The 23271-nt window shown below is 57.0% G+C and overlaps 1 protein-coding gene and 1 long non-coding RNA gene across 3 annotated transcripts; one reads left to right on the top strand and one right to left on the bottom strand.

The window, feature by feature from the left end:
• The first annotated feature begins 1208 nt into the window (after window positions 1-1208).
• On the top strand, window positions 1209-23203 carry Shc2 (SHC adaptor protein 2). Of its 2 annotated transcripts, none has more exons than XM_021234837.2 (13): window positions 1209-1629; window positions 8260-8330; window positions 9740-9800; window positions 9925-10044; window positions 12899-12952; window positions 13076-13127; window positions 13212-13338; window positions 13709-13874; window positions 13999-14062; window positions 16228-16392; window positions 18431-18741; window positions 21239-21389; window positions 22196-23203. In XM_021234837.2, the coding sequence occupies exons 1-12, from the start codon at window positions 1228-1230 to the stop codon at window positions 21365-21367; spliced, it is 1722 nt and encodes a 573-aa protein (XP_021090496.1). In that variant the 5' UTR covers window positions 1209-1227; the 3' UTR covers window positions 21368-21389; window positions 22196-23203. The 2 variants fall into 2 exon arrangements, with proteins under 2 accessions (XP_021090496.1, XP_005083412.1); XM_005083355.4 differs by having other exon boundaries at window positions 1211-1629; window positions 21239-21372.
• On the bottom strand, window positions 2066-6332 carry LOC121136842. The gene is made up of 2 exons (XR_005874001.1): window positions 5763-6332; window positions 2066-2259 (listed from the first exon to the last, which is right to left on the bottom strand). It is a non-coding gene; the product is annotated as an uncharacterized LOC121136842 (long non-coding RNA).
• Window positions 23204-23271: the final 68 nt, after the last annotated feature.

The raw sequence follows: 23271 nt of genomic DNA, 5'->3' as shown, positions 1-23271 counted from the left end.
TCTGTGTTGAGCGTCCTCGCGCGAGCACCCCACCCCACCTCCTTCGCAGCCAGAGATCTAGTTTCTCTCACCATCGATCTGGCTGGCCTTGCCCCTCCTCCGCGCCCCGCCCCGCCCAGTCCTCTTCTCTTTGTTTCCCGGCAGGACTGTCGGGGGTGGGGGGGAAGGGAGGGACAGAGGCAGGGTGATAATGACAACCCCTTTCCCTCACAGAAGGAATACCCTTGGGGTCTGAGGGAGGCATCTCAGAGGTCCCTGGAGCCTGGTATGGGGCTGGTGGCAGGTCCGAGAGTTCTCATCATCGGGTTCTAATCGGAACCCTTCAGAGCCTATGGGTGCCAGCAGAGGCGGCCTGTGTTTACTCTCAGACCCTTTCTGATGCAGCCCCACCTGCGGCCTCCTGGGCACCTGGTTCACTTGCAGGCCTCAGTTTCCCCACTAAAAAGTGAAATAGGGTAGGGTCCAGGTGGAGGTGTGAGTGGGAACCCTCCGAGTTTGAGGGTCTCTGATCCTGGACCCCAGCCTTTGCCCTGCCCCAGGCCTTATTTAGAAGTGGGTAGGTTATGGCTGAGACAGTTTCCACGACTGGGACCCTCTCATCCTGCCTCTGCCACCCGAGGACCTCAATTCCCTACGGTGCTTTTCCCTACCCTAGCCCTCAGTTTCCCCATTGAGCTACTGCCCCGCCTCGGTTTCAGGGTCCCTACTCAGCAAAGAAAGCACGGTCTGGCTGTAACAGTGGCTTAGGGGGGCACACAGGGACCCGAGGATGCCTCTACAAAGCCAGGCCTCAGTTTCCCAATTTAGAAGGAAAGAAGAGACGGATGTTGCTGGAATGGTGACAGGAGGGTGGAGGGAACCTCGAGGTTGGAGAAGGACGCCCACACCTGCTACCTCGGGTCTCAGTTTCTCCTTTTAGAAGAAGGCAGGGTAGGGTGGTGCTGGAGCGGGGGCGAAAGAGGATTTCGAGGTTGGAGGATCGCGCCCCGCCTCCCATCTGCGACCCTTAGCCTCAGTTTCCCCACGGGTCAGAGCGTGACTCGACTGCCCCTACGGGAGCCTCGGCAGGCCGTTCAGGGTCGGATGCAGCGCCTCCGGCGCAGGGCCGGGGTCCCAGGAGCGCAGCCCCCCGCGGCTGCGCGCTAAGCACAGCGGTGACATCACCCGGTGGGGAGGAGCGCACGGCTCGGCGCCAGGCTCAGCCGGGGCTCCTCGGCGGCCGCGGCCATGACGCAGGGTCCGGGTGGCCGGGCGGCCCCGGAGCCCGAGGCGCCCACCACCTTCTGCGCGCTGCTGCCGCGCATGCCGCAATGGAAATTCGCGGCGCCCGGCGGCTTCCTGGGTCGCGGTCCGGCGGCGGCGCGCGCGGCGGGGGCGGCAGAAGCGCAGCCCGAACCCGGGGTCCCTGCGCTGGCCGCTGTGCTGGGTGCCTGCGAACCGCGCTGCGCCGCGCCCTGTCCTCTGCCTGCGCTCGGCCGTTGCCGGGGCTCGGGGACGCGGGGAGCGCGGGGCACCCCCGACGTCGCCGACGAGTGGGCGCGCAAGGGCGGCTTCATTCACAAGCCGGCGCACGGCTGGCTGCACCCCGACGCCAGGGTCCTGGGGCCCGGGGTCTCCTACATCGTGCGGGTGAGTGCGTCCATTCTTCCCGGCACGCCGGGGTCGGGGACTTCTTCAGTTTGGTTTCCCGGACCCCGAGAGCCAAGGGACCTCTCCCCCATCGACCTGGAACCCCGTCTCCAGTGCGTGCTTCTTGGCCGCCCCCACCCGCAGGCGCTGGGGTCCGGGTTCCCACGGCGTCACGTGGGGAGGGGCGGGGAGAGGGCGCAGGTGGGGAGAGGACACACGCATGCGCAGGCTACCCCCCCTGCTGTTGAGTGAGAGTCCATAAGGCGAGGACCAGGGAGCAGAGGACCCCCTCACCCTCGGAGCCTCAGGGAAAGGCGACTTCGCAGCGATCTAGTGGGGACGCAAAGACCTTGGATGGAGCGTGGAACCTGAGCTCAGGGCCCAATACTCGGGGTTCCAGATTCGACATCAGAACTGATGAAGTGATGGACCTTGCTGTGTTTATCCCTTTTATTTTGGCAGGGGTGGGAGGGGGATAGCGATTTGGGGATGGGATTTTGTCTCCAACTGCGGGCGGCCATCCTGCCTCATCAACTCCCCAGATACTGGGATGCTAGATGCTTGCCTCCACTCCTGGAACTTCATTCTTTGTCCTCCGATGATTCTGCCCTGGGGATCCACAAATAGGACCTGTTTTGAAAGTGAGTTCAGCTGAGAACGGCGGAGCACACCTATAATCCCAGCATTCAGGAGGCTGAGGCAGGAGGATTGCCGAGAGTTGTAGGCCAGCCTGGGCTACATACCCAAAGAAAAAGAAGACGGGCATGGTGGTCCGCATCTTTAATCCCTGCACCGGGGAAGGGAGGGGGGCGGATAGAGAAATCTATGAGTTGGAGGCCAGCCTGGGGTACGTAGTGAGTACCAGAGCTGTCTCAAAATGATGAAACACACAGAAAATAAAGACACAAACAAGAAGGAAGTAGGTTTGTGGAAGGTGCCGTGGATTGAGGTGAGGGTTCACTGGAGCAGGGTGGGTCCTTGGGCAGTGACTGAGACCACAGAACCAAGCCACGACACAAGTGGGACCTGGTATGGGGCTCATACCTGTCTTCCCAGTACTCGGAGGTGGAGGCAGGGGATCAGGAATTCAAGGCTGTCCTTGGCTAGAGGGTGAGTTTGAGGTTAGCCTGGGCTATTCAAGACAACTGGACATCTCAGAGGAGAGCTAGAGGCTACAGCAATAGATAAGTCTCAACCAAGGACCACTGGAGACTCCTGGGAGCCCCTAGACGCTGGAAGAGGAAGGGGACCCTCCAGGAGCCACAGAGGGACAGTGCCATCAGCACAGACCGGCCTCCAGCACGGAGTGGTAAAGCACTCCTGTTGTGTTCTGTCCCTCAGCGTGCGTGGTGCCTTGTTGCAGTAGCCCGGATAACTGATAGCCCTCCTGCCCTTCAGCCTGGACACTGAATCCCTGGTGCCGGCTATGGCTCTGGGTCTCCACATGCCTGGACCCCGTTTGGATCCCCTCTGGTTTCTTGGCCCATGCTCATGCAGTATCTGCGTGTCCTCTTTGGATGGTGTCCGTGTTCTGTGTCTGGCTTATACCCCCTTTCTCCTGTGCCAGTGGGGTTCTGGTGTCACACTGTGAGAGCATCCCATCAATGCTGCCTTCAGCTGCCTCGCACCCCGTCCCTCCAGCGCCCTGTCCTGTCTGGTGGATACATGGTGAGAGTTCAGATACTGTCATTGTTAGGGCTCCAGATGTTGGAGTGTAAGCAATGTGGGGGTTAGATCAACCCCCGTGGAGTATCGACCTTGCAGAGACCTTGCCAAGTCTTTGATTGCAGTGGGAGAAACAATAAACACACAAGAAGACAGCCAATGGGATGGTAAAATCGTGTGACATTGGTGGAAGTTGTGGCTTCTCTAGTCACAGTGGCTTGGAAGATTCAAGTTCTGAGACCTGAAATTGTGACCCTTGGGGGGCGGCAGAAAGTGACATAAACATCTCTGGCAGGACACAAGCAGTGCAAAGATCCTGTGGCAGGGAGCAAGTCTGGAATTTTCCACTAGCTGTGGAAGACTTGGATAAGATGGAGCTTGGGACCTCCAAAGGACCTTTCCAGGGGCATTGTCAGAAAGTATCGTGGGACCCAAAGGGGTGCTACAGGGAGTCAAGGGAGACCTGGGAGGAGGGGGGAGAGATGACAGTGGCTGGTGGTTATGAGAATGGTGTCCACGCTCGGAGTGGATGGGACAGAAAGGTAATGTGGGGTAAAGCAGCTAAGGCGTCTGCCCCCCAGGCTGAGCCTGAACAGTGTATGGGAAGCCAGGTTGGCCTCCTGGTCCACCGTGGCAAAGTCAGAGCAAAGAATAGCCAAGCCACACCGGGAGATGGCCCCCAGGGTCTGTCAGAGCGGGACTCTTGCCCCGGAGAGAGGCTGCACCATCCTTACTTGCGGGTAGGGAAACGGAGGCACGTGGGATTCGGACCAAGGCTGTTCGGTCAGTGTCAGCAAGAGGCTGTGTGTGCAGTAGTCACAGCCACCCGGTCCCCTCACATGGCTCTGTGGCCAGGAGACTGATGACCTCCATGTCGGGTCCCTATGACCACAGCCTGTGGCAGAAGGCAACCCGCGGGTGAGCTCAGACCAAAGCCTGGCCATCTAGATTTATCCGGGGCCCAGTGTCACTGTTCGGGGATGTTTTCTGAGCTGCAGGACCCAGTGAAGCAGAGGGGTGCCTGAGACTCTCCCCAGCATGGAGGCGCCAGTGTTCTGCGCTACCAACCTGGGTGGTGGCCCAGGCCTGGAGGAGCGTGTCAGGAGTCAGAGAACCTGGGCCGGCCGCTTGCACTGGCTTAACCCAGCCTCTCCATCAAGCACCCAAGTTGTGGGCATTTGTACTGGGGTGAAGGTGCCGCTCCAAATTCATGCCCACCTGGTGCCCCAGAATTCAGCCATACTTGAGCATAGCGTCTCTGCAGACACAGTCAGTGGAGATGGGTTTGGGCTAGGGAGGGCTAAGTCCCAATCTGGTGGCTGCTGTCTTTAGAAATATCACGGGAAGACATGGGGAAGGAGGCTGTGACAGTTCAGGCTGAGTGAGTGGTGTGGCTGCCAACCAATGGTCTGAGAGGGCGAGGCCACCTGGAAGCCTGGAGAGGCAGCAAGGTCCCTGTTCGGCTCAGCCCCATCTAGGTCTTTGGCCTCTAGAATGTGGATGGAAGTATTTGCCAGCCCCGTCCTTGTGGGAATTGGCAGGTTGTCCCTTCGTCCCTGGCCAGCCCCTTTGCTGTGACTGTGGTCTTAGAGAAAGTGCTTTCTCTCCTGCAGGCCGCATTCATGGTGCTTTTCCTGCCTGACCAGCCAGAGCCAGGGCCACGTGGCTTCAGAGCCCCGCGGAGGACTTGCACGTTTGTGTCCCGAGGCATGACAGCTGATGGACACTGTGTCATGTGGGTGCTTGCTCCTGTGGCACACCTCTCCTCCCCTTAGCGCGCATGTGTGTGTGTGTGTGTGTGCGCGCGCGCGTGCGTGCGTGCGTATGCGCACGCGTTTGTCTGTGTGTGAGTGTTATGCACAAGTGGGCTTGTGTTCTCACTGGCCCACAGCTCACCAATTGGGTGGGGCTGGCCAGCAAGCGAGTCCCAGGAATTCTGTCTCTCCGTGTCCCCACTAGTGGGATTATCAGTGTGTACCACAATGCCTGCTTTTTACGTGGCTGCTGGGGATCTGAACTCAGGTCCTCATGCTTGTGCGGCAGGAACTTTACCCCTGAGTCACCGGCTCCCTAGCCTCTCCCTTCCCCCGAGGGCCTGGGGGCAGTGACACTGCCGGGGAGAGAGAGAGGAGCTAGGAATGAGGGTTGTGGGGCGAGAGCAGGGAGCCTGGCGGACGCTCCCTTATGTATCCTTGGTGAGACACACCTGACGGAGTCCATGCTGTCTGCTGCTCTTTTCTATGCGTGGACTGACAGGCTGCCCATCAGCTACCCACCTCCCTGCTCACCCACCCACTTACCAATCCAACGAGCGTCCGTCTGTCTATCCATTCATCTACTACTCACTGACTCATCTGATTACCACCCTACGCGCCCACCCACCCACCTTCTCATACCCCGACTGACCCCCCATCCATCCCTCCCATAGGTGGGACACTCAGCTCACTCCTGTCTGTAGCTCCCCGTACCTCTTCCTCTCAGAGTGAAGGAGGCTGTCATGCCATCACAGTAGGGGCCTGTGGCTCTGACTTCCCAGCCTTTGTCCTCCTGTCCCTTCCATTCGGTCTCTATTCTAGGCACACTCTGGCTCCCGTTTCTGGCCTGGCACTGCCGCTCCGTCTGCCTGGGTCCCCCGTACTGTATGTTCCCTTCCCTTGGTCACTGCCGCGTGGGCCCAGAGATGTGAACGCAGACCCCCTTCCTGGTGGTTCTGTGTTGGGCGGGTCCTGAGTGCCGTCTCTGTACCCTTTGGTATGTGAGTGTCGTGGCTGGGACACAGGTCTCTTCATCCAGCTCCTGGCCTTGCACCCTGGACGGTCACGTCACTTTAGATAACTTCCCCGGGGTGCATCCAAGGTCCCTGTGTTGCTGAGACCCTGTTGTCCTTGCTGATACCGTACTGGCAGAATCATCACATGGTCTATGAGGGGTGCTGTATTGTCACTCTAGAGTGTCAGTGGCTTTCCGGTCCCCTGCCTAGGGGCATCTCCTGAGTCCACGTACCTGCAGATGCAGGCTGTGTGTTCCTTCATGTGAAGCCACACAAATGTTCTCATGACGACGCCCCCTGTTCTCATGACGATGCCCCCGTTCTCATGATGATGCCCCTGTTCTCATGATGACACCCCCTGTTCTTATGATGATGCCCCCCGTTCTCATGATGATGCCCCCTGTTCTCATGATGACACCCCCTCTTCTCATGATGACACCCCCTGTTCTCATGACGACGCCCCCGTTCTCATGATGATGCCCCCTTCCCACTTGTCTCCCAGCAGCAGCGTTTGGAAATATATAAGTTCATAAAAATAGCTTGTCTCATCTTACTGTTGGGGGCCATTTTCTCCCGCGTGCCGTGCTTGCCCGGCTTCGCCAATTCAGAGGGCGGCCGGTTCAGTGTGAGCTTGGAGAGGGCACAGGCAGATCGTCGTGTCCCGAGCGTCCCGCACGAGGGCGACTGCTTGGGCTGCAAAGACCTTTGCTTACAGCGAGTTCAGCCGTCACGGGACACCTTGCCTCCCTCTACTGTGACACGCATTCCTGCTGGGAGTAAGCGTCCCGTTTCAGCACCTTCAGGGCTGGGGCTCCTTAGGAGAAACTGAGGCAGTAGTTGCAAGAGGAGGGCTGTGGTAGGTTCTGTCCTGGGAGGGAACAGGACGGTAGGTGCCTCAGCTGGCCTCTTCCCACCCATGGGGATCTGCTCACACGGCACAGGGCTGATGGGCTGTGAAGTAAAATTCCAGAATTAGCGTCACAGGGTGAAAACATGTATGCACTGATCTCTCTGTTTTATTTTATTTTATTGTGACTGAGAGCTGGTGACACATGACTGGAATCCCAGCACTTGGAAGGTGGAGGCTAAAAGAGTCGGAGTATAGAGTCATACTTGGTTATGTAGTGAGTTTGAGGACAGCCTGGGCTACGTGAGCCCCTGAATAAAAAGCACAGAATTATAAAATAGGCTGGGTGTGGTGGTACATATATATTGTCCCAGCACTTAGGGAATGGGGAAGCTGCAGCTTTCCTAAAACGCAGGAGTTTGGGGCTATCCTCTGCAACAAGCAGGACTCCAGAATAAACAATGAAACCTAAGTCAGCGACAGGCTGGGGAGATGCCTCAGCTGTTAGCTAGGAGCCCTTCTTGATCTTGCAGAGGGACCAGTACTTGATTCCCAGCTCCCGCAGCTGAATGACTCCTGGGAACCCTAACTGCAGCTCCAGGACGTCTGGTGCCCTGAAACCCTATGCCCACAAACCCCACCCCAGCCTGTGGATGGAAGCTGTGTCACGGCTGCCAAGATGGGGTTGGATGGAAATGGCTGTCGCTTCTGGTCATTTCCTCTTCTAGCTAGGCGGGTCTCTGTTAGTTAGAGGCCAACCTATTCCACAGAGTAAGTTCCAGAACAGCCAAGGCTACACAGAGAGACCCTGTCTGGAAAAGCGAACACCAGACTCCCTGTATAGCTGAAGATGGCCTTCAGCTCCTGACCCTCCTTCCTCCTCGGGGGTGTGCGCCACCACTCGCATTTCTGGGCTGTTTGGGATGGAGCCCTGGGCCTAATGCGTGCTGGGCGAGTGGCCTACCAACTCAGCGTCAGCCCCGGGAGGTTTCTGTGGAAGGCAGTTGGCTGGTGTTGCATCTTTGCCAGCCAGATGGTCCCTGTCTGGATCGTGTCTGCCAACCCTGTGGGTGGTGACTGGACTCAGTGAACGCTTGTGCTACCATCCCACATTCAGAGCCTGGACAATGAAGTTGAGCCTTGGGATTGGGGATGGGCGGGACTCAGTGGTAGGTGGGGGGGTAGATCTAGGACGGCAGGGGCAAAGGTCCTGGGGCAGTGGCTGCAGATGTGCGGGGGGAGGAGAAGAGCTCTGGACAGCTGGGGAGAAAGTTCCGTTCTCTGCAGGGAACGGGCTCCTGGGCTGGGCTCCGCCTGCTGAGTGCCCACTCTCTCTCTCTTCCCCCAGTACATGGGCTGTATTGAGGTGCTCCGGTCCATGCGCTCTCTGGATTTCAACACCCGAACGCAAGTGACAAGGTGAGGCCTTGGGTGGGTGAGAGCTCAGGCTGCAGTTGGCCTGTCCGTCCTGAGGCCTCTTGGGGGTGGCATAGTGGGTTGGAGGTGACCTGCCAGGCACCCAAAGACAGTAGGTAGGCTGGACTCAGCACTGGCCATGCTTCAGCTCTGCACCTGCCCCTTGTTCTCCTGTGTGGACACTCTCCAGACTCCGTTTTCCTTCGGCCTGCCCTGCCGTGGGGTGTGACTTCGCCAGGGTCATGGGAAGGGCTTCGTTTATTCCAATTGCTGTGAACTTAAAAACCAGGACAGAAATCCGGGTGTGGTGGCTCACACCTGGAATCCCAGCCCTTGGGAGACAGAGGCAGGAGGTTTGCTATAACTGGCTATCCTAGGATAGCCTAGGCTACAGAATGAGACTGTCCCAAGAGACAAAAACAAACAAACAAACAAAACAATAGCTGGGATCGGTTGCCCCAGTAACCCGCCCCTGTGCACTGCAATTCATTGCTTTAAAATATCTCTGCATAGTGTTTTATAGCCACCTGACCTATCTAGTTCCAGAACGGTCCAACTCCCTAAAAGGAAGTCCTGTTCTCATGAACAGCTATCCCCCCAGCCCACCCAGCACCTATAAATCCACATCTGTTTCTGGGTGTTTCTTAGCATGGAGTCCCACACTGTAGCTTCCTGTCTCTGTCCTAGTCACTCTTTGTGCTGCTGTGACAAAACCCCAGCTAAAGCAGTTCAAGGGAGACAGGGCTTATTCAGCTCATCCAGTGCATCAGGTAGATGCTCATCATAATAATTATATAACAAATAATAACTAAATAATAAAGTTAGATCTGCTTGAGAGGTCACAGTCACAGTAAGGAAGAGAGAGACGAATTAATACACTCACGCTTGTGTTTAGTTTGCTCTGTCCACTCTTACATGGTCCAGGATCCCCTGCCTAGGGGATGGTGCCACCTACGGTGGACAGATCTCAACACAATCACGATAATGCTCTATAGATGCTTTGTGAGGCTCACCCCTAGGTGAGGAACCACATGTCTCACTGATCACAAGTGTCCTCAGGGTCCCTCCATGCTGTGGTGTGTGTCAAACCCTCACTCCTTTTCAGGGCTGAGTAACACCACAGAGGGCGGGTGGGCCATGCTGTGCATGCATTCCCCAGTGCTGGACACTGGGAGCCCAGGACTCTTCACATCCCATCAGCCCTGTGTCCTGTCTCTGCCCCAGCCCTTCCCGCCACCCACTCTCATGAAGCCCAGGCTGGCCTCTGCCGTGCAACGTATCTCAGGCTGGCCTTGAACTCATTGTCTTCCTGCCTCTGCGCCCTGAACAAAGAGCTAATCAGGCCCGGCTTTCCTTGGCCCATCCGTTGGCCCTAGCCTCTGCTGTTCTTAGTGCGGTCTCACCTTCTGCAGGGAAGCCATCAACCGGCTCCATGAGGCCGTGCCCGGTGTCCGGGGCTCCTGGAAGAAGAAGGTGGGTGTGGCCTGTGGTCTTGCAGAGCTGGTGTGTGTCTTGGGAGGCTGAGGGAACACTGTGGCCGTCTGGAGCCCCACTGGCCCCAGGCATCTGACTCGGGTGACTCACTGTACCCTCCCAGGCCCCCAACAAGGCACTGGCCTCCATCCTGGGGAAGAGCAACCTGCGCTTCGCTGGCATGAGCATCTCAGTCAACATCTCCGTGGACGGCCTCAACCTGTCTGTTCCTGCCACCCGCCAGGTGGGAGCCACTGCCCTCTGCCCACAGCCCCACCTTTGCCCAACCCACAACCCGGCCATCTCTACCCCGCCCACATCCTGATCTTGGCTCCACCCGCAGCCCTACAAGCCTTTACGCTCACAGCCTAGGATCATTTTCTCAGCCCTATACTTCCAGACAGGGTTTCTCTGTGTGGCCCTGGCTGTCCTGGAACTGCTCTGTAGACCAGGCTGGCCTTGAATTCAGAGTTCCGCCTGCTGCTGCCTCCTGCTGGGATAGAGGGTGTGCCTGACTTGAGTCTTAAAATTAAGTCCCCACATCTAGCTCCACCCACATCTCCACCCTCAGACCTGCCCCCAAGTCGGTCCGGGCTGCTCTCCTCAGTGCTATTTTGGACCCTGCCACGCCCACTTTCAACCTAGTCCACGGTCCCTCCTGACCCCATTCCCAACTCCACCTGCTGGTAACCAATCCCTGGGCCTTGCTCTCTGCTCCCCCAGACACAAACCCTTCACCCCGCCTTTAGCCCCACCCAGCCTCAAAGCCACTGGGCAGACCTCTCTTATAACCTGCAGGACCTTTAAGATGACCAGAAATATCTGATTCATAGAGGTGGACCCAGGACGTGGGGGTCACCGGGGCACGAAGTCCCCGTAGGCAGGATCTGAATGGTCTACTTGCTGCCTTTATGCAGGGCGAGGCCACCACGGGGCAGTTATGTCCACAGTTGTCCAGAAGGGTGCCTGGGCTGGAGAGGGTGGCAGCCAGGGAATGTTCTGGAACCCTGCACTCTGAGGATGCCAAGTTCCCAGAAGGAGTTGGAAGTGGGGAGGAGAGGGACCCCAGGCTGGCTCCTGAGGGGAGGGATTCCATCTCTTACGGGAAAGGACAGCATGTTGAACCTGGGGGAGGAGTCTGTCCTGAGAGTAGTGACAGTGGTGTTGTACTCTCCTGGGAATGGAGGGGGCAATGCAGGGCCTGCTGAGCCCTTGTCCTGGCGACAGGGGCCATGGCCAGGTCTCAGGGGGAAGGGACTGGCTAGGATAGGAGGGGGCATGAGGGACTCACGGTGGGGAACAGACAGGCCTTGGAAACCTTGACCCCAGCAATGACCCTTACCCCAACACTAGCCACCTGAACCCCAAGCCCGACTCTTAATTCTGATCACCCTAACTCTAGCCCCAACCTCCACCCCAACCGCACTTCCTTATTTTGAGACAAAAATCTCACCATGTAGCCTTGCCTGGCCTGAAACCCGTAGAGACCCACCTGCCTCTGTTGGGACTGAAGGCAAAGGTCATCATGCTTGGCTTCGACTCACTTCTGACATTAGCCCCAAGCACAGCCTACCCCAGCCCCTGACCTCAACTCTAGCCCTGACCAGGTCGTCGTGCAAGCCTGGGCCTCTAAGCCGTGGGCACAGTTCTCGCTTTGCCCTGGGAGATCTGAGGTCCAAGGACATCCGAGCTGGGATTCTATCAGCTAGCAAGGCGCAGGCTGAGTCTATCGTCCTGCAGTGAGCGTTCCTTCCCTACGTATGCCCGGTTTCTGGCTGGGGCCGGCGTAGGCCCATGCTGTGGTGCAGGAGCTGTGTACCCTCACATCAGGAAGGGGACAAGGCTGGCCTCACATCACACGCAGCTGGTGCCAAAGAAACAGGCTTGTGGCCTGGGGCGCAGTTGGTAGAGTGATGCCCTATGCTGGGGGAGGGCGTCTTCCGAGAACCCAGCTGGGATTGAGCTCCCATCCCCCAGCTCCAGTGAGTGGGGTTCTGAGAAGTGGGGGGGGTTCTCTGCCCCACATGAAGACCGGAGCTCCCAAAGGTGTTGCTGCTGGTATTAGTGCGGAAGGGAGGCCACTCTTGACACAGGCGATGAAGGCAGCGGGCGGGGACCAGAGCCTGGAGGAGAGGCCTCACGCAGCCTGATATCCCAGCTCCGCGACTGGTGGGAGGGGCATTGCTTGTTCCAGACCACCTTGAGCCTGTGGTCCTGCTGAAGGGTCCTAGGGGAAGATGTGGTCCCTGAGGCCCCAGTTTCAGCTGGCTGAGCCTTATGAGCTTTGTTATTTTGAATCTTAGGAGCCTCCCTCCTCCCCACTCCTCCCTCCTCCCCACTCCTCCCTCCTTCCTCCCCACTCATCCCTCCTCCCTATTCCACCCTCCCTCCTCCCCACTCCTCCCTTCTCCCTATTCCACTCTCCCTCCTCCCCACTCCTCCCTTCTCCCTATTCCACTCTCCCTCCTCCCCACTCCTCCCTCCCTCTTCTTCCCTCCTCCCCACTCCTCCCTCCTCCCTACTCCACCCTCTCTCCTCCCCACTCCTCCCTCCTCCCTACTCCACCCTCCCTCCTCCCCACTCATCCCTCCCTCTTCTTCCCTCCTCCCCACTCATCCCTCCCTCTTCTTCCCTCCTCCCCACTCCTCCCTCCCTCCTCCCAATGCCTCCCTTTCTCCTTCCTCCTTCCAGGAGGGAGTACTTTGATTCCGAGGAAATCAAGTCCCTATACAACTTTAGGAACCCGAGTGACAGGCAACGGATGGGGTGGGGTCCTGTAAATGAATGGGAGTGAACACGTAGCTGGTCCACACTCAGAGATCAGAACCCGGGATAGGCTGCTTGGAGCTTGTGTGTATATAAGCGAGGGTGTTGCCCTGTCTACATTGGTGGGTACACAATCATGTGACTCCCAAGACCCCGCCTTCCGGTCCCCTCCTTAGGCCCCGTTCCAGTCCTCACGGGGGCCTTAGCTATGTTAGTCAGAGGAACACACCTCCATCCTCATGTCCCTGCCTCCTCGTCCGCCTCCCTTGTGACTGGCTCACCTGCCGGGGCTATGGGTGACGGGTGACGCGCCTGCTTCCCTGTCCTCACAGATCATCGCCAGCCATCATATGCAGTCCATTTCCTTCGCTTCTGGTGGTGACACGGTAAGAGGGATGGGTGGACCGCTGCGTCCTGTGTCTCTGCAGCCTTCCCCAGGCCCCGCTTGCCGGGCCCTCTGCCCCTCTGGGGAGCGGCGCCTGCCTAACTCCTCCCACCCGTCTCTCCAGGACATGACTGACTACGTGGCCTATGTGGCCAAGGACTCCATCAACCAGAGAGGTGAGCCGAGGGGCGCGCAGGGCGCTGGGCCTGGGGCGGAGCTGTGCTGGAGGCCACAGGCGCACTGACCCCGTGCCTCCTCAGCCTGCCACATCTTGGAATGCTGTGAGGGTCTAGCCCAGAACGTCATCAGCACTGTAGGCCAAGCCTTTGAGTTACGCTTCAAGCAATACCTGCACAGTCCCCCCAAGGCCGTAGTGCCCCCCGAAAGGTAAAGACGCCAGGTTTCCTGGGCCACGCTGCTTTTGCCTTCCTTTCCCCAGAGGCCTTTGTGACTCCGTCGTTACTCATCTCATCCAGACCGAGTGCGGCGGCCCCCTTGTTCTCTTGACGGGTGAACCCCCTCTGATAGCGGAAGAGGGTGGGGTGTCCTACATCCGGGCTGCCTGCTGCTTTCTGGCATTTGCTCTAGTACAGACAGCTGCTGGTGTTTGTGGCAAGCCTCTGGACAGGCCACCGCCTCACACCTCACGGATCTGGTGGCTGCCGCCAGTGTTACGGAGCGAAGGCGTGGCTGATAGGTGGGGGCGGAGGGCTGGGAAGGGAGGCCCGACTGTTCTAGCCTTGCTCCGTGTCCCCAGGCTGACAGGGCTGGAGGAGTCGGCCTGGGGTGAGGATGATGAGGCTGCCGACCACAATTACTACAACAGCATTCCAGGGAAGGAGCCACCCCTGGGCGGGCTGGTGGACTCCAGACTGGCCGTCACACAGCCCTGTGCGCTGGCGACACTAGGGGGCCTCGGACAGGTCAGTCGCCATTACCCTGTGGGGCCAGAATGGTCATGGACTTGCCCTTGGTGTGGGCGGGGAGAGGAGTGCTGGGTGTGGAGAGGGCCTGGCACATACTAGGGTCACCACGCCTTTCTTGCAGGGAATGTCACCTGCGCGGAGAGATGCCCGTGGCTTGCCCTGGGATATGGGTCCCTCCGGAGCAGGTAGGTTGTGCTGGCCTCATGGAGTCTGGAGTCCTCCGAAATGTTCCATCCCAACAAGCCTCTCTGCATGTGTGCCCTTCAGGCTGTGTGCGCCCAACTCCACCCCATCCCATCGCCATTGCTTCACTACACTAGGTGCCCTGACTAGTGGTCATTACAATTTGAGGGCACACGCAGCTTCTCACTTCTAAACTCCAGGGGGCGCTGCCGTCCTGCAAGACTGCCTGTCACCCTGTACCCTCACTAGGCAGATGACCCAAGAGGCTTCCAAAATTCTTTGTGCACTTTGAACGTGGATTACTTTATTGTGTCTCCAGGGGTTTTCTCACACAGGTGACACACTTGGCTTTTGTCCAAGTGACAGTTCTTCGCAGGGTCCTCCCAGTGTGCACTGCAGACTTCTATTAATACTTTATTTTGTGTGTGTTGGTATGAAGGTGTCACATCTCCTGAACTGGAGTTACAGACAGTTGTGAGCGGCCACATGGGTGCTGGGAATTGAACCTGTATCCTCTGGAAGAGCAGCCAGTGCTCTTAGCCACTGAGCCATCTCCCCAGCCCTACTGCAGACTTCTTAATCTTTTCATGACTGTATAATACTCCGCCGTACAAAGCAGTGTGACTTCTCTCTGGTGTGAGGACTGTGCACCTGCTCCCAGGTGGATGGGGTCCCTGTGGACTTGACAGAGGTCCCCCTGGTACCTTATTAATCTCCCCAGCTGGGGCCGAGGCTCCTCCCTTAGTAACCTCTGAGCCGCTGGTCAGTGTTCGTTACAGAACTCAGGTCTCGTTAGCCTCTCTCAGTCAGCCAGGTGTGTGTATGCACAAATATACATAGACATATGTATGATCTCGTGTAGCCCAGGCTGGCCTTGAATTCACCGTGTGAACTCCTGGTCCTCCCGTCTCTGCCACCTGAGTGTTGGGATGGCAGGCGTGAGCCACCACTCGCAGATATGTGGTCTTTCCGTAAGATGGAAACAAAGGAAACTGAACCAAACCTTTGAGATAGGCTCTCATTTTGCAACCCAGCTGGTCCTGAATGTCACATCCTCCCTGCTCCTGGATTCACAGTTAGTTGCTATAGTATTTTATGATCAAGCTCTCACTTTCCCTGTCTGGGTTCTAGGAGGGCAGAGACACATGTCCTGTGTCATGCTGATGATACAGGCAGAGCTCACACTCCCCAAGGAGGGCTTGATCACAGCTGGTACCCTCCAATCCTTACTTCCTGCCTGGGGTTCTGAGAAGTGCTTGCAGCCACCCTTGGGATCCGAGAAATCTGCTCAGCTGAGCTCAAATGGGAGAAATGAAAGTCAGGCTGTTCATGAGGTTGGCACAACCCTCAGTGACCCTGAGGAGTGAGGCTGAGGGGACAGGGTGTCCTGCTGCCCCTGGGTGGGTAGACATGTTGTGTGGGGTGGCTAACAGCCTTCAGGAGATCCATTCCAGATGTAATAAAAGAAGGAAGGGCAGCACAGAGATCTGAATTTATCCCTACCACACAGGTGGAAGCTGAGCGAGGTGGTCCGTGTCACCCGGAGTCCCAACGCTGAGGACACAGAGACAGGAGAACTCCTGGGGCTCATTGGTCATCCACCCGGTTCTAGTTTAATCAGGGTTTTGGGTTCAGTGAGAGAACTTGTCTCAAAAAATAAGATGGATAGTGAGCGAGAAGACACCAACACTGACCTCCAGCCTCCACTTGTGCATACATACATGGACACACACACACACACACACACACACACACACACACACACACACACACACGGAGGAGGTGGCTGCCGGCCTTAAAATAGGAGCAGAGTGTGGTAACAGCTCAACCATGTGGCAGAGCGTGAGAGCCGCGCCGTTACAGTTTAAACAGAGGGCCAATGTGAGCATCCAGCTCTTTGGAGCTTGGAGCCCCTCCCCACCCTCCCCTTGGCCAGAGAGCTGCCCTCTTGCTGTGGCATATCTGGGGTCTGGCCCAGGTTTGCACGTGTGGCCCGCACCCACCTGCCCCCCGCTGGAGCACTGTGTGGCTCTTTGCTCCTACAGGAAGCCGGGTTTGGCCCCTGTGGAGTGACGCTGTGGTGTCCCTGTCCACTCCTGCCTCCCTCTGGGTCCCCTCCCCAAGTCATCTGGGTTTCCTCTGACCAGCCACCCTCCACCCTTTCCAGGCCCACCTGGGGATGGCTATGTGCAGGCAGATGCTCGAGGACCACGTGACTACGAGGAGCACCTGTATGTCAACACCCAGGGCCTGGACGCTATCGAGCCTGAGGACATTTCCCAGGCACCTCTGATGCCTGAGGACAGCCCCAAGAAGGACCTGTTTGACATGAGTGCGTGGCCCCTTCCCCATCTGAGCTGGGATTGCATGGGGAAGGTCCTTGGGAATCCACAGGGTAGAGGGTCCCAGACTATGAACCTCAGTTGGCTAGGGACAGACTTCTGTACCACGAGTAAGCTAGTCTGATGGGTGAGGCTGAGGCCACTTCTGGGGGCCTCCCAGCCTCTGCCCACAGACTCAGTCTGAGGGAAGAGCCCTGACCTGTCAGTGGGGCCTATCTCTAGTAGGCTAGATCTCTCTGGCTGTTTCAATCCCAACTCAGGGTCTCATGTGGGGGTGGGACAGCTCCATCTATCTCCTCTGGGAACCCCAGCCTGGAAGGCAGGCCATTCATTAGAGATGGCCCCACACTGATGGAGGAGAGCTGGTGTGGAGGGAGGCCCCCCTTCCGTCCGGGATGATGACTCACTCTGATGGCCCAGGCTGATCTTTCTTCCCAGAAGGATTTGTAACAGTCTCCATATTCTCATGTCAGTTACACCCCTTCCCTGGGCACTGAGGGGGGCTGACTCTCCCAGGGCCTCCCAGATGGCTAGAATTTTCTTCTCCAGATCTTTGCAGCCCATCTCCCATACCGTCACTTTGCTGTAGACATCCTTGGCTTTCCCTGCTTGATGCTAACCACCTTGTTCTTTCAGTGGCGGGGGCTTTACTAACTAGGTTAGGCTGACTGTCCAGTGTTGGAGTTACCAGAACACACCACTGTGCCCAGCTTTTTTATTTTTATTTTAGAAACACTCTTATTTACATGTCCATCCCCCAATCCCCTAACCCCCGAACCCACCCCCACCCACTCCCCAGGGACAGTGAGGCCCTCCACGGGGGACCATCAAAGTCCGTCACATCATTTGGGGGAGGGCCTGGGCGCGCCTTTCCGTAGCTTGCTCCCAGCTTTTCCCATGGGTGCTGTAAAGCGATTTGGTCCTCTGGTTTGCACTGGGGGGGCCTCACTGAGCCGTTTCCTCAGACCTCTGCAGCCGCCTTCCTTCTCAGCATTGAAACTGTGGTGTGAGATGGAGCCTCCCTAGTGCCTGCTGTGTGCTGTGGCACTGGTTGTAGGGCATGGCCTCCTCAGTGGGAAAGCAGGCTGGGGTGAGCTCCCCGCAGAGGCAGCCGACCCTGAGTGACGGCCGTTTGCCTGACTTCCACGGGGAGGTGGGTTCCCAGTTAGCACTTGGCAGGAGAGTCAGCGGGGCTTGGTGGAGTTCTTGCTGATTTGTGTCACCCCTTGTCCTTGGAGGGTTCCGAGACCGGGGGAGGTCACCTGGCCCAGAACAGTGACAGCTCCATAGAGGCAGGGGTGTGGGGCCACCCACGGTTACCAGCAATTGTCCAGGACAAAGGCATAAGATGAGGTCAGCAATGAGAGACATACATGGGTAGAGACCAGGGAGTGCTGGTGTGCCTTAACTTCCCCCCAAACAGTGAGTGGAACCAATAAACCTTGCTGACAGTCACCAGGCTGGGGCTGCAGAGGCTGTGCCCAGCACCAGGTTGGGTCTAGAAAATTCCAGGTCTGGGCTTGAAACTGAACACCGTCACTCCAGCTTAGAGAATGAGGCAGGAAGACAGAATTCAAGGCTAGCCTTGGCTATTTGGTGAGACTGTCAGAAAGTAAAACCAGGACTTGGGACATGATTGAGGGATAGAGACCCTGCCTAGAATACCCCAGGGAGGAACTGGAGGTGCGGTCATGGGTGGAGCCCCGCCTAGAATCCACCAATGAGGGGCTAGGGGCGTGGTCAGGGGTGGAGCCCCGCCTAGAATCCACTGGTCAGGGGCTGGGTGGGAGTCAGGGGTGGAGTGCCTGCCTGGGATCTCTCAGTGAGGGACTGGGTGCAGTCACGGGCGGGCGGAGCCCCTGCCTAGACTCCCCCAGTGACTGACTGGGGTAGTGGTCAGGGGTGGAGCCCCGCCTAGGATTTCTCAGTGAGGGGCTGGGGTTGTGACTCTGGAATGGTCCTTACTCGGCAAGCCTGAGTGAGGGCCTGGGTTCTGTCCCAGCAAATAGAAAACAAAATGACCCACAGGACCCTTTGAAGATGCCCTGAAGTTGCACGAGTGCTCCGTGGCAGCAGGCATCACTTCTGTCCCACTCCCTTTGGAGGACCAGTGGCCCAGCCCCCCTACCCGCAGGGCCCCCATTGCACCCACAGAGGAGCAGTTGAGGCAGGAGCCCTGGTACCATGGACGCATGAGCCGTCGGGCTGCAGAGAAGCTGCTTCGAGCCGATGGGGACTTCCTTGTGAGAGACAGCATCACCAACCCGGGGCAGTATGTCCTCACAGGCATGCACGCGGGGCAGCCCAAACACCTGCTGCTGGTGGACCCCGAGGGCGTGGTAAGCTGCACTAGGGGAAGGAGGGAGGGCAGGGGCCCCGGACTTCGGGGTTGGTGTCATTTCTTAGACCATGAATCCGTTACTGTGGAAAAGCTCCTTGGCATTAGCATCTAGAGAACGACAAGACATTTTCCAGTTAAAGAAAATTTTTGTTTTCTTTCTGTGTAGCCCTGGTTGTCCTGGAACTCGCTCTGTAGACCAGGCTGGCCTCGAACTCACAGAGATCCGCCTGCCTCTGCCTCCCGAGTGCTGGGATTCATAAAAAAAGAATGTTGAGTCCAAATGTGGTGGCTCATGCCTGTCATCCCACTACTTGGGAGGCTGAGGCAGGAGGATTGCTGTAAGTTTCAGGCCAGCCTGTAACTCCAGAGTGAGAACCTTGTCTCAAAACAGCAATAACAAAACATGTGAAAGGACTTTCCACTTTGAAAAGCATTTTGGGGTTCACAGAAGCTTCTTTCACTCCCAGCCCTTCTCAGTCCCCACCCTGGGTGCCTGAAGGACAGCAGCTGTGGGGCATCTATCTGGGTTTCTAAGTAACTTACCAAGGCAGGGCCTTTCTGGAATCAATTGGTCTCCCCTATCTTTTTAGTCAAAGTATCACTGTGTAGCCCTATCTGGCGTGAAACTCCCTCTGTAGACCATCAGCCTGGCTTTAAACTCAGAGATCTGCCAGCCTCTGCCTCCCGAGTGTGGGGATTAAAGGTGTGCGCCACCACACCCAGCTCTGCTGATTTCCTTTTTTCAATTCTGTCGTTATTATTTTGTGTCTATGGGTGTTTTGCCTGTGTGTGTGTGTGTGTGTGTGTGTGTGTGTGTGTGCTCTCGAGCATCCTCGGAGGCCAGAAGAGGATCCCAGAGGACTGGAGTCACAGATGGTTATGAATGCTCATGTGGGTCCTGGGAATCATACACTGGTCCTCTGCAAGAGCAGTGGTGCTCTTAACTTCTGAGCCATCTCTGCAGCCCGCCTAACTATTATCCATCCATCCATCATCTATCTATCTATCCATCCATCCATCTAATCTATCATCTATCTAATCTATCATTTATTTATCAATCATCTATCTTCCTATATAATCTATCACCCATCCATCCATCCATCATCTATCTATCTATCTATCCATCCATCTATCTAATCTATCATTTATCTATCAATCATCTGTCTATCTAATCTATCATCCATCCATCCATCCATCTATCATCTATGTACCTATGTATCTATCTATCTTTTTAATCTATCATCATTCATTCATTCATTTTTCTGAGCCACAGGCTGCCTCTTGAGTGGCAGCATGGCTGACCTTGGATCCTCCCCGTTCCTCTGGCACAGATGCTCCTGGTGCCACTGAGAACCCACAGGTGCCTGCTTCTGAAGCCCTCAAGGGTTTGGGGAGCCCTTCTACCTCATGGACACCTAGAGGATTATTTCTAGGATCCCGGTGAGGAAGGTTTGGGGCTTGGAGCCTTCCCAGCCACGGAAGCCATAGTTATTTTATTGTCTAGAACAGTGGTTCTCAACCATCCAGAAGCTGTGACCCTTTAATACAGCTCCTCATATTTTGTGATCTCCAACCATAAAACTATTTCATTGCTGCTTCATAACTGCCAATTTTCTACTGTTAGGAATTGTAATGTAAATATCTGATAGACAGGATGTCTGATATGTGGCCCCTGTGTGAAAGGGTTTTTAACCTCAAGGGGCTTGTGACCCACAGGTGAGAACCAATAGTCTAGCTGGGCCCCCATGTGATTTCAGGGGTATCTTGGTTTCCTGGGCTCTGCAGCACATGACCACAGATGGTTCAGCTTAAATGTAGGCAGGGCCTGTCCTCTGCGTGTCTGGGAGTGGTTGGTGAATCTTGCTGCCGTTGCCGTCTCTGTCATTGTGTCCCCCCTCCCATGTCTGTCTTCTTCCTTGTCTTGGGTTCGTGCATGTCTTCCTCTGGGGCTTTCTACCTTTCTTTTGTTTTGAGGCAGGGTCTCCCTGTGTAGCAGTGGTTGTCCTGGTTAGTCTCTGCCCTCTGAATGCCGGGACTAAGGGCTTACAGCTTTCTTTGGGGGCATGGTCTCTCGCTGAAGCTGGAGCACAACCATGTAGGTTGGCTGGTGAGCAGGCTCTGAGGGCTTTCAGTGCTGGGGTCACAGGTGCCTGCAGCTTTCACTTGGGAGCTGGGGATCCTAACTCAGGTGCCCACGCTTGCCCAGCAGGCATGTTGCTGTCTGAGGCTCCTTAGCTTTCCTGCTTTTTATTGTTGTTTTCCAGACAGAGTCTTTGAGGCTGCCCTTAAACTCAAAATCCTCCTGCCTCAGCCTCCCTGAGCACTGGGATCATGGGTGTGCCTTACAACACCGGGCCTCTGGTTCTGGAGTCTTGGGGCTGGTTCTGGGGTGGAGTCCTGTGCTCTAATAAGCTCTTACCCAGCAGGTCTAAGCTGGTGGGGGCGTGGTCTGTGGAGTGTGGTTCCTGGATGGGTGCTCAGGTCTCTGCCTACAGGTGCGGACGAAAGATGTGTTGTTTGAGAGCATCAGCCACCTCATAGACTACCACCTGAAGAACGGGCTGCCCATCGTGGCTGCGGAGAGTGAGCTGCACCTGCGGGGAGTGGTGTCCCGGGAGCCGTGAGCCAGGTGTCTTTGGAGTTCCTGTGAGATTCACCCCCCTTCTGTGGCTTTAGTACCCTTCGTTGTGCGGCCCCCACAGCAGCTGGCTGCAGAACACTTTATCACCCCAAAGCAAGGCAGCCCCTAGACGCAGTCACCCCATCCTTCAAGGGCTGGCCCTGCCGTGTGCTGCTTGCCCTGGTTTCCTGCCTGGTGGAGGGTGGGTTCAGTTTAGCCTTGGGCTTTTCGTGTGAAGGGGGTGAGGACTGACTGAGGAGGAGGGAAAGATGTGATGACCTCAGGGTCTCTGGGCAGAGCAGGGGGGCAGTGGCTGTGCTGAGGAGCAGCTGGATGTGGGGGCTGGGTTGGGGGGAGGGGGCACTGTGGAATTTTCCCTGGAGCTGCCGGTCAGGTCAAGCTGTTCTTCGTCCCCATGACAACGTCTCCTTCCTGTCCCCTTCTGGCCTCCTCCTGCCTGGGGGCCAGGGCTGCGTGCGGGCGGAGATGCTCTGTTGAGCGGCTCTGTGGGCCGCTCAGATGTCCGTACCACGCTGGGTCACCCAGACACAGGTTCTATTCCAACCTCTTGGGGTTTGTGAACCTAGCCGTGAACACTAAGGGTCGTCAGGCCACCAGTGTGTATCTCTTAGACCCCATGGCTCTGAGGCAGGCTCTGAGGCTAGCGTCTGCGTCTGCACAGAGAGGTTAAGAAATTGCCCTGGGGTATAGAGTGGCAGCTTGGGGAACCCCGAGGCCCAGGTGTCCATGGCTGTTGAGGCCCTTTCTGTTCAGTGAACACAGAGGTAGTTGTTGTCATGGACACCCTGACTTAGCCTCTTTCTGTCCACAGGTGGCGGTCCTCAACCCAACTCCTACCCCCAGAGGCCCCTGCTGTGGCCTTGAGGGCTCGCCTTTTCTCTCGGATCCTGAAACCACCGGAAACAGAATGACCATCGTTTCTCCTTCCGCATGAGCCTCAGGAAGCCGCCTTTTCCTGGCCGCACTCGGCCGGCTGGGCCACTGAGACCCAGTCAGGTCCAAGCCCCTGGTCTTGCCTGCGCCCCCACCCTGAAGTTGGGTGAGGTTGTATAAACCAAAGACTGACCGAGTCGCCTTTAACAAAGACACCCCAAATGCAGGCCTTGTGCCTTCTGTCCCCAGTGGGGTAGAGACAGCGGGCTGTGTCCATGGAGAGACGTGTACGGCTCTGTGTGGGCAGATGTAGATTCCTGGCCTGGCTGGGCGCTTAGGACCTCAGATGCACTGTTGCCTTTGGGGGGATCAAGGTGCTTTTGGGTTTCAAACCCTGATGGGGGAGCAGCCTTGGGGCTCACCTGGAATGGCAGAGTATCCTGGTGAGTTAGAGGTTAGGAACCTCGCTGAGGTGTGGCGCCCACTCGGCACCTCCCAGCCGTCACCTGCCCGGACCTTCAACTGTAATTAAACACAGCGTTGAACATGAGCCTGCTGTGCCTGTGGATCTGCCAGGGGTTGGGGGAGGGGGGCGGACAACTGAGGAATCTGTTCTGAGTCCTGGGGCTCCGGTGCCTATGGAGTCTGATCTCTCCACAGCACCCCCACCTCACCCCATGACCCAACTCTCAACAAGCCCCTGATTTTGTTCTGAGACAAAGCAGCCTCTTTCTCTGTCCACCGTTTCCACAGCCCCTTCTTGGAATCACTGTGGCTTACCTCCTAGGGGCCCCACCTGGATGAATGGTTTCTGCACTCAGGGACCCCTAGGGAGGACTGGGCTGCTCTGTGGTGTTCTGGAGTGCATGCCCGGGAGGGCGTGGGAGTAAAAGCTTCCATCTGCCACAAACACGAGACACCAATAAAGGAAGAGTGCACTTTGGTATCCTTGTCTTCCAAATACAGAGAGGCTGAGAGCGCCATCCACACCCAGCCTACGTATCCATCCATACA

The sequence above is a fragment of the Mesocricetus auratus genome, unplaced genomic scaffold, assembly GCF_017639785.1.
Source record: "Mesocricetus auratus isolate SY011 unplaced genomic scaffold, BCM_Maur_2.0 Super-Scaffold_100676, whole genome shotgun sequence".
Classification (NCBI taxonomy): domain Eukaryota; kingdom Metazoa; phylum Chordata; class Mammalia; order Rodentia; family Cricetidae; genus Mesocricetus; species Mesocricetus auratus.
This window is presented reverse-complemented; position numbering and strand designations above follow the sequence as displayed.

What these genes read in the sequence shown, in the direction of transcription:
- Shc2 (XM_021234837.2), top strand. Translation starts at nt 1,228, where the DNA reads ATGACGCAGGGTCCGGGTGGCCGGGCGGCCCCGGAGCCCGAGGCGCCC. An exon ending in GGGTCTCCTACATCGTGCGG is followed by an intron (nt 1,630 to 8,259) that starts GTGAGTGCGTCC and finishes CTCTTCCCCCAG; the next exon opens with TACATGGGCTGTATTGAGGT. An exon ending in TCGCTTCTGGTGGTGACACG is followed by an intron (nt 12,953 to 13,075) that starts GTAAGAGGGATG and finishes CCGTCTCTCCAG; the next exon opens with GACATGACTGACTACGTGGC.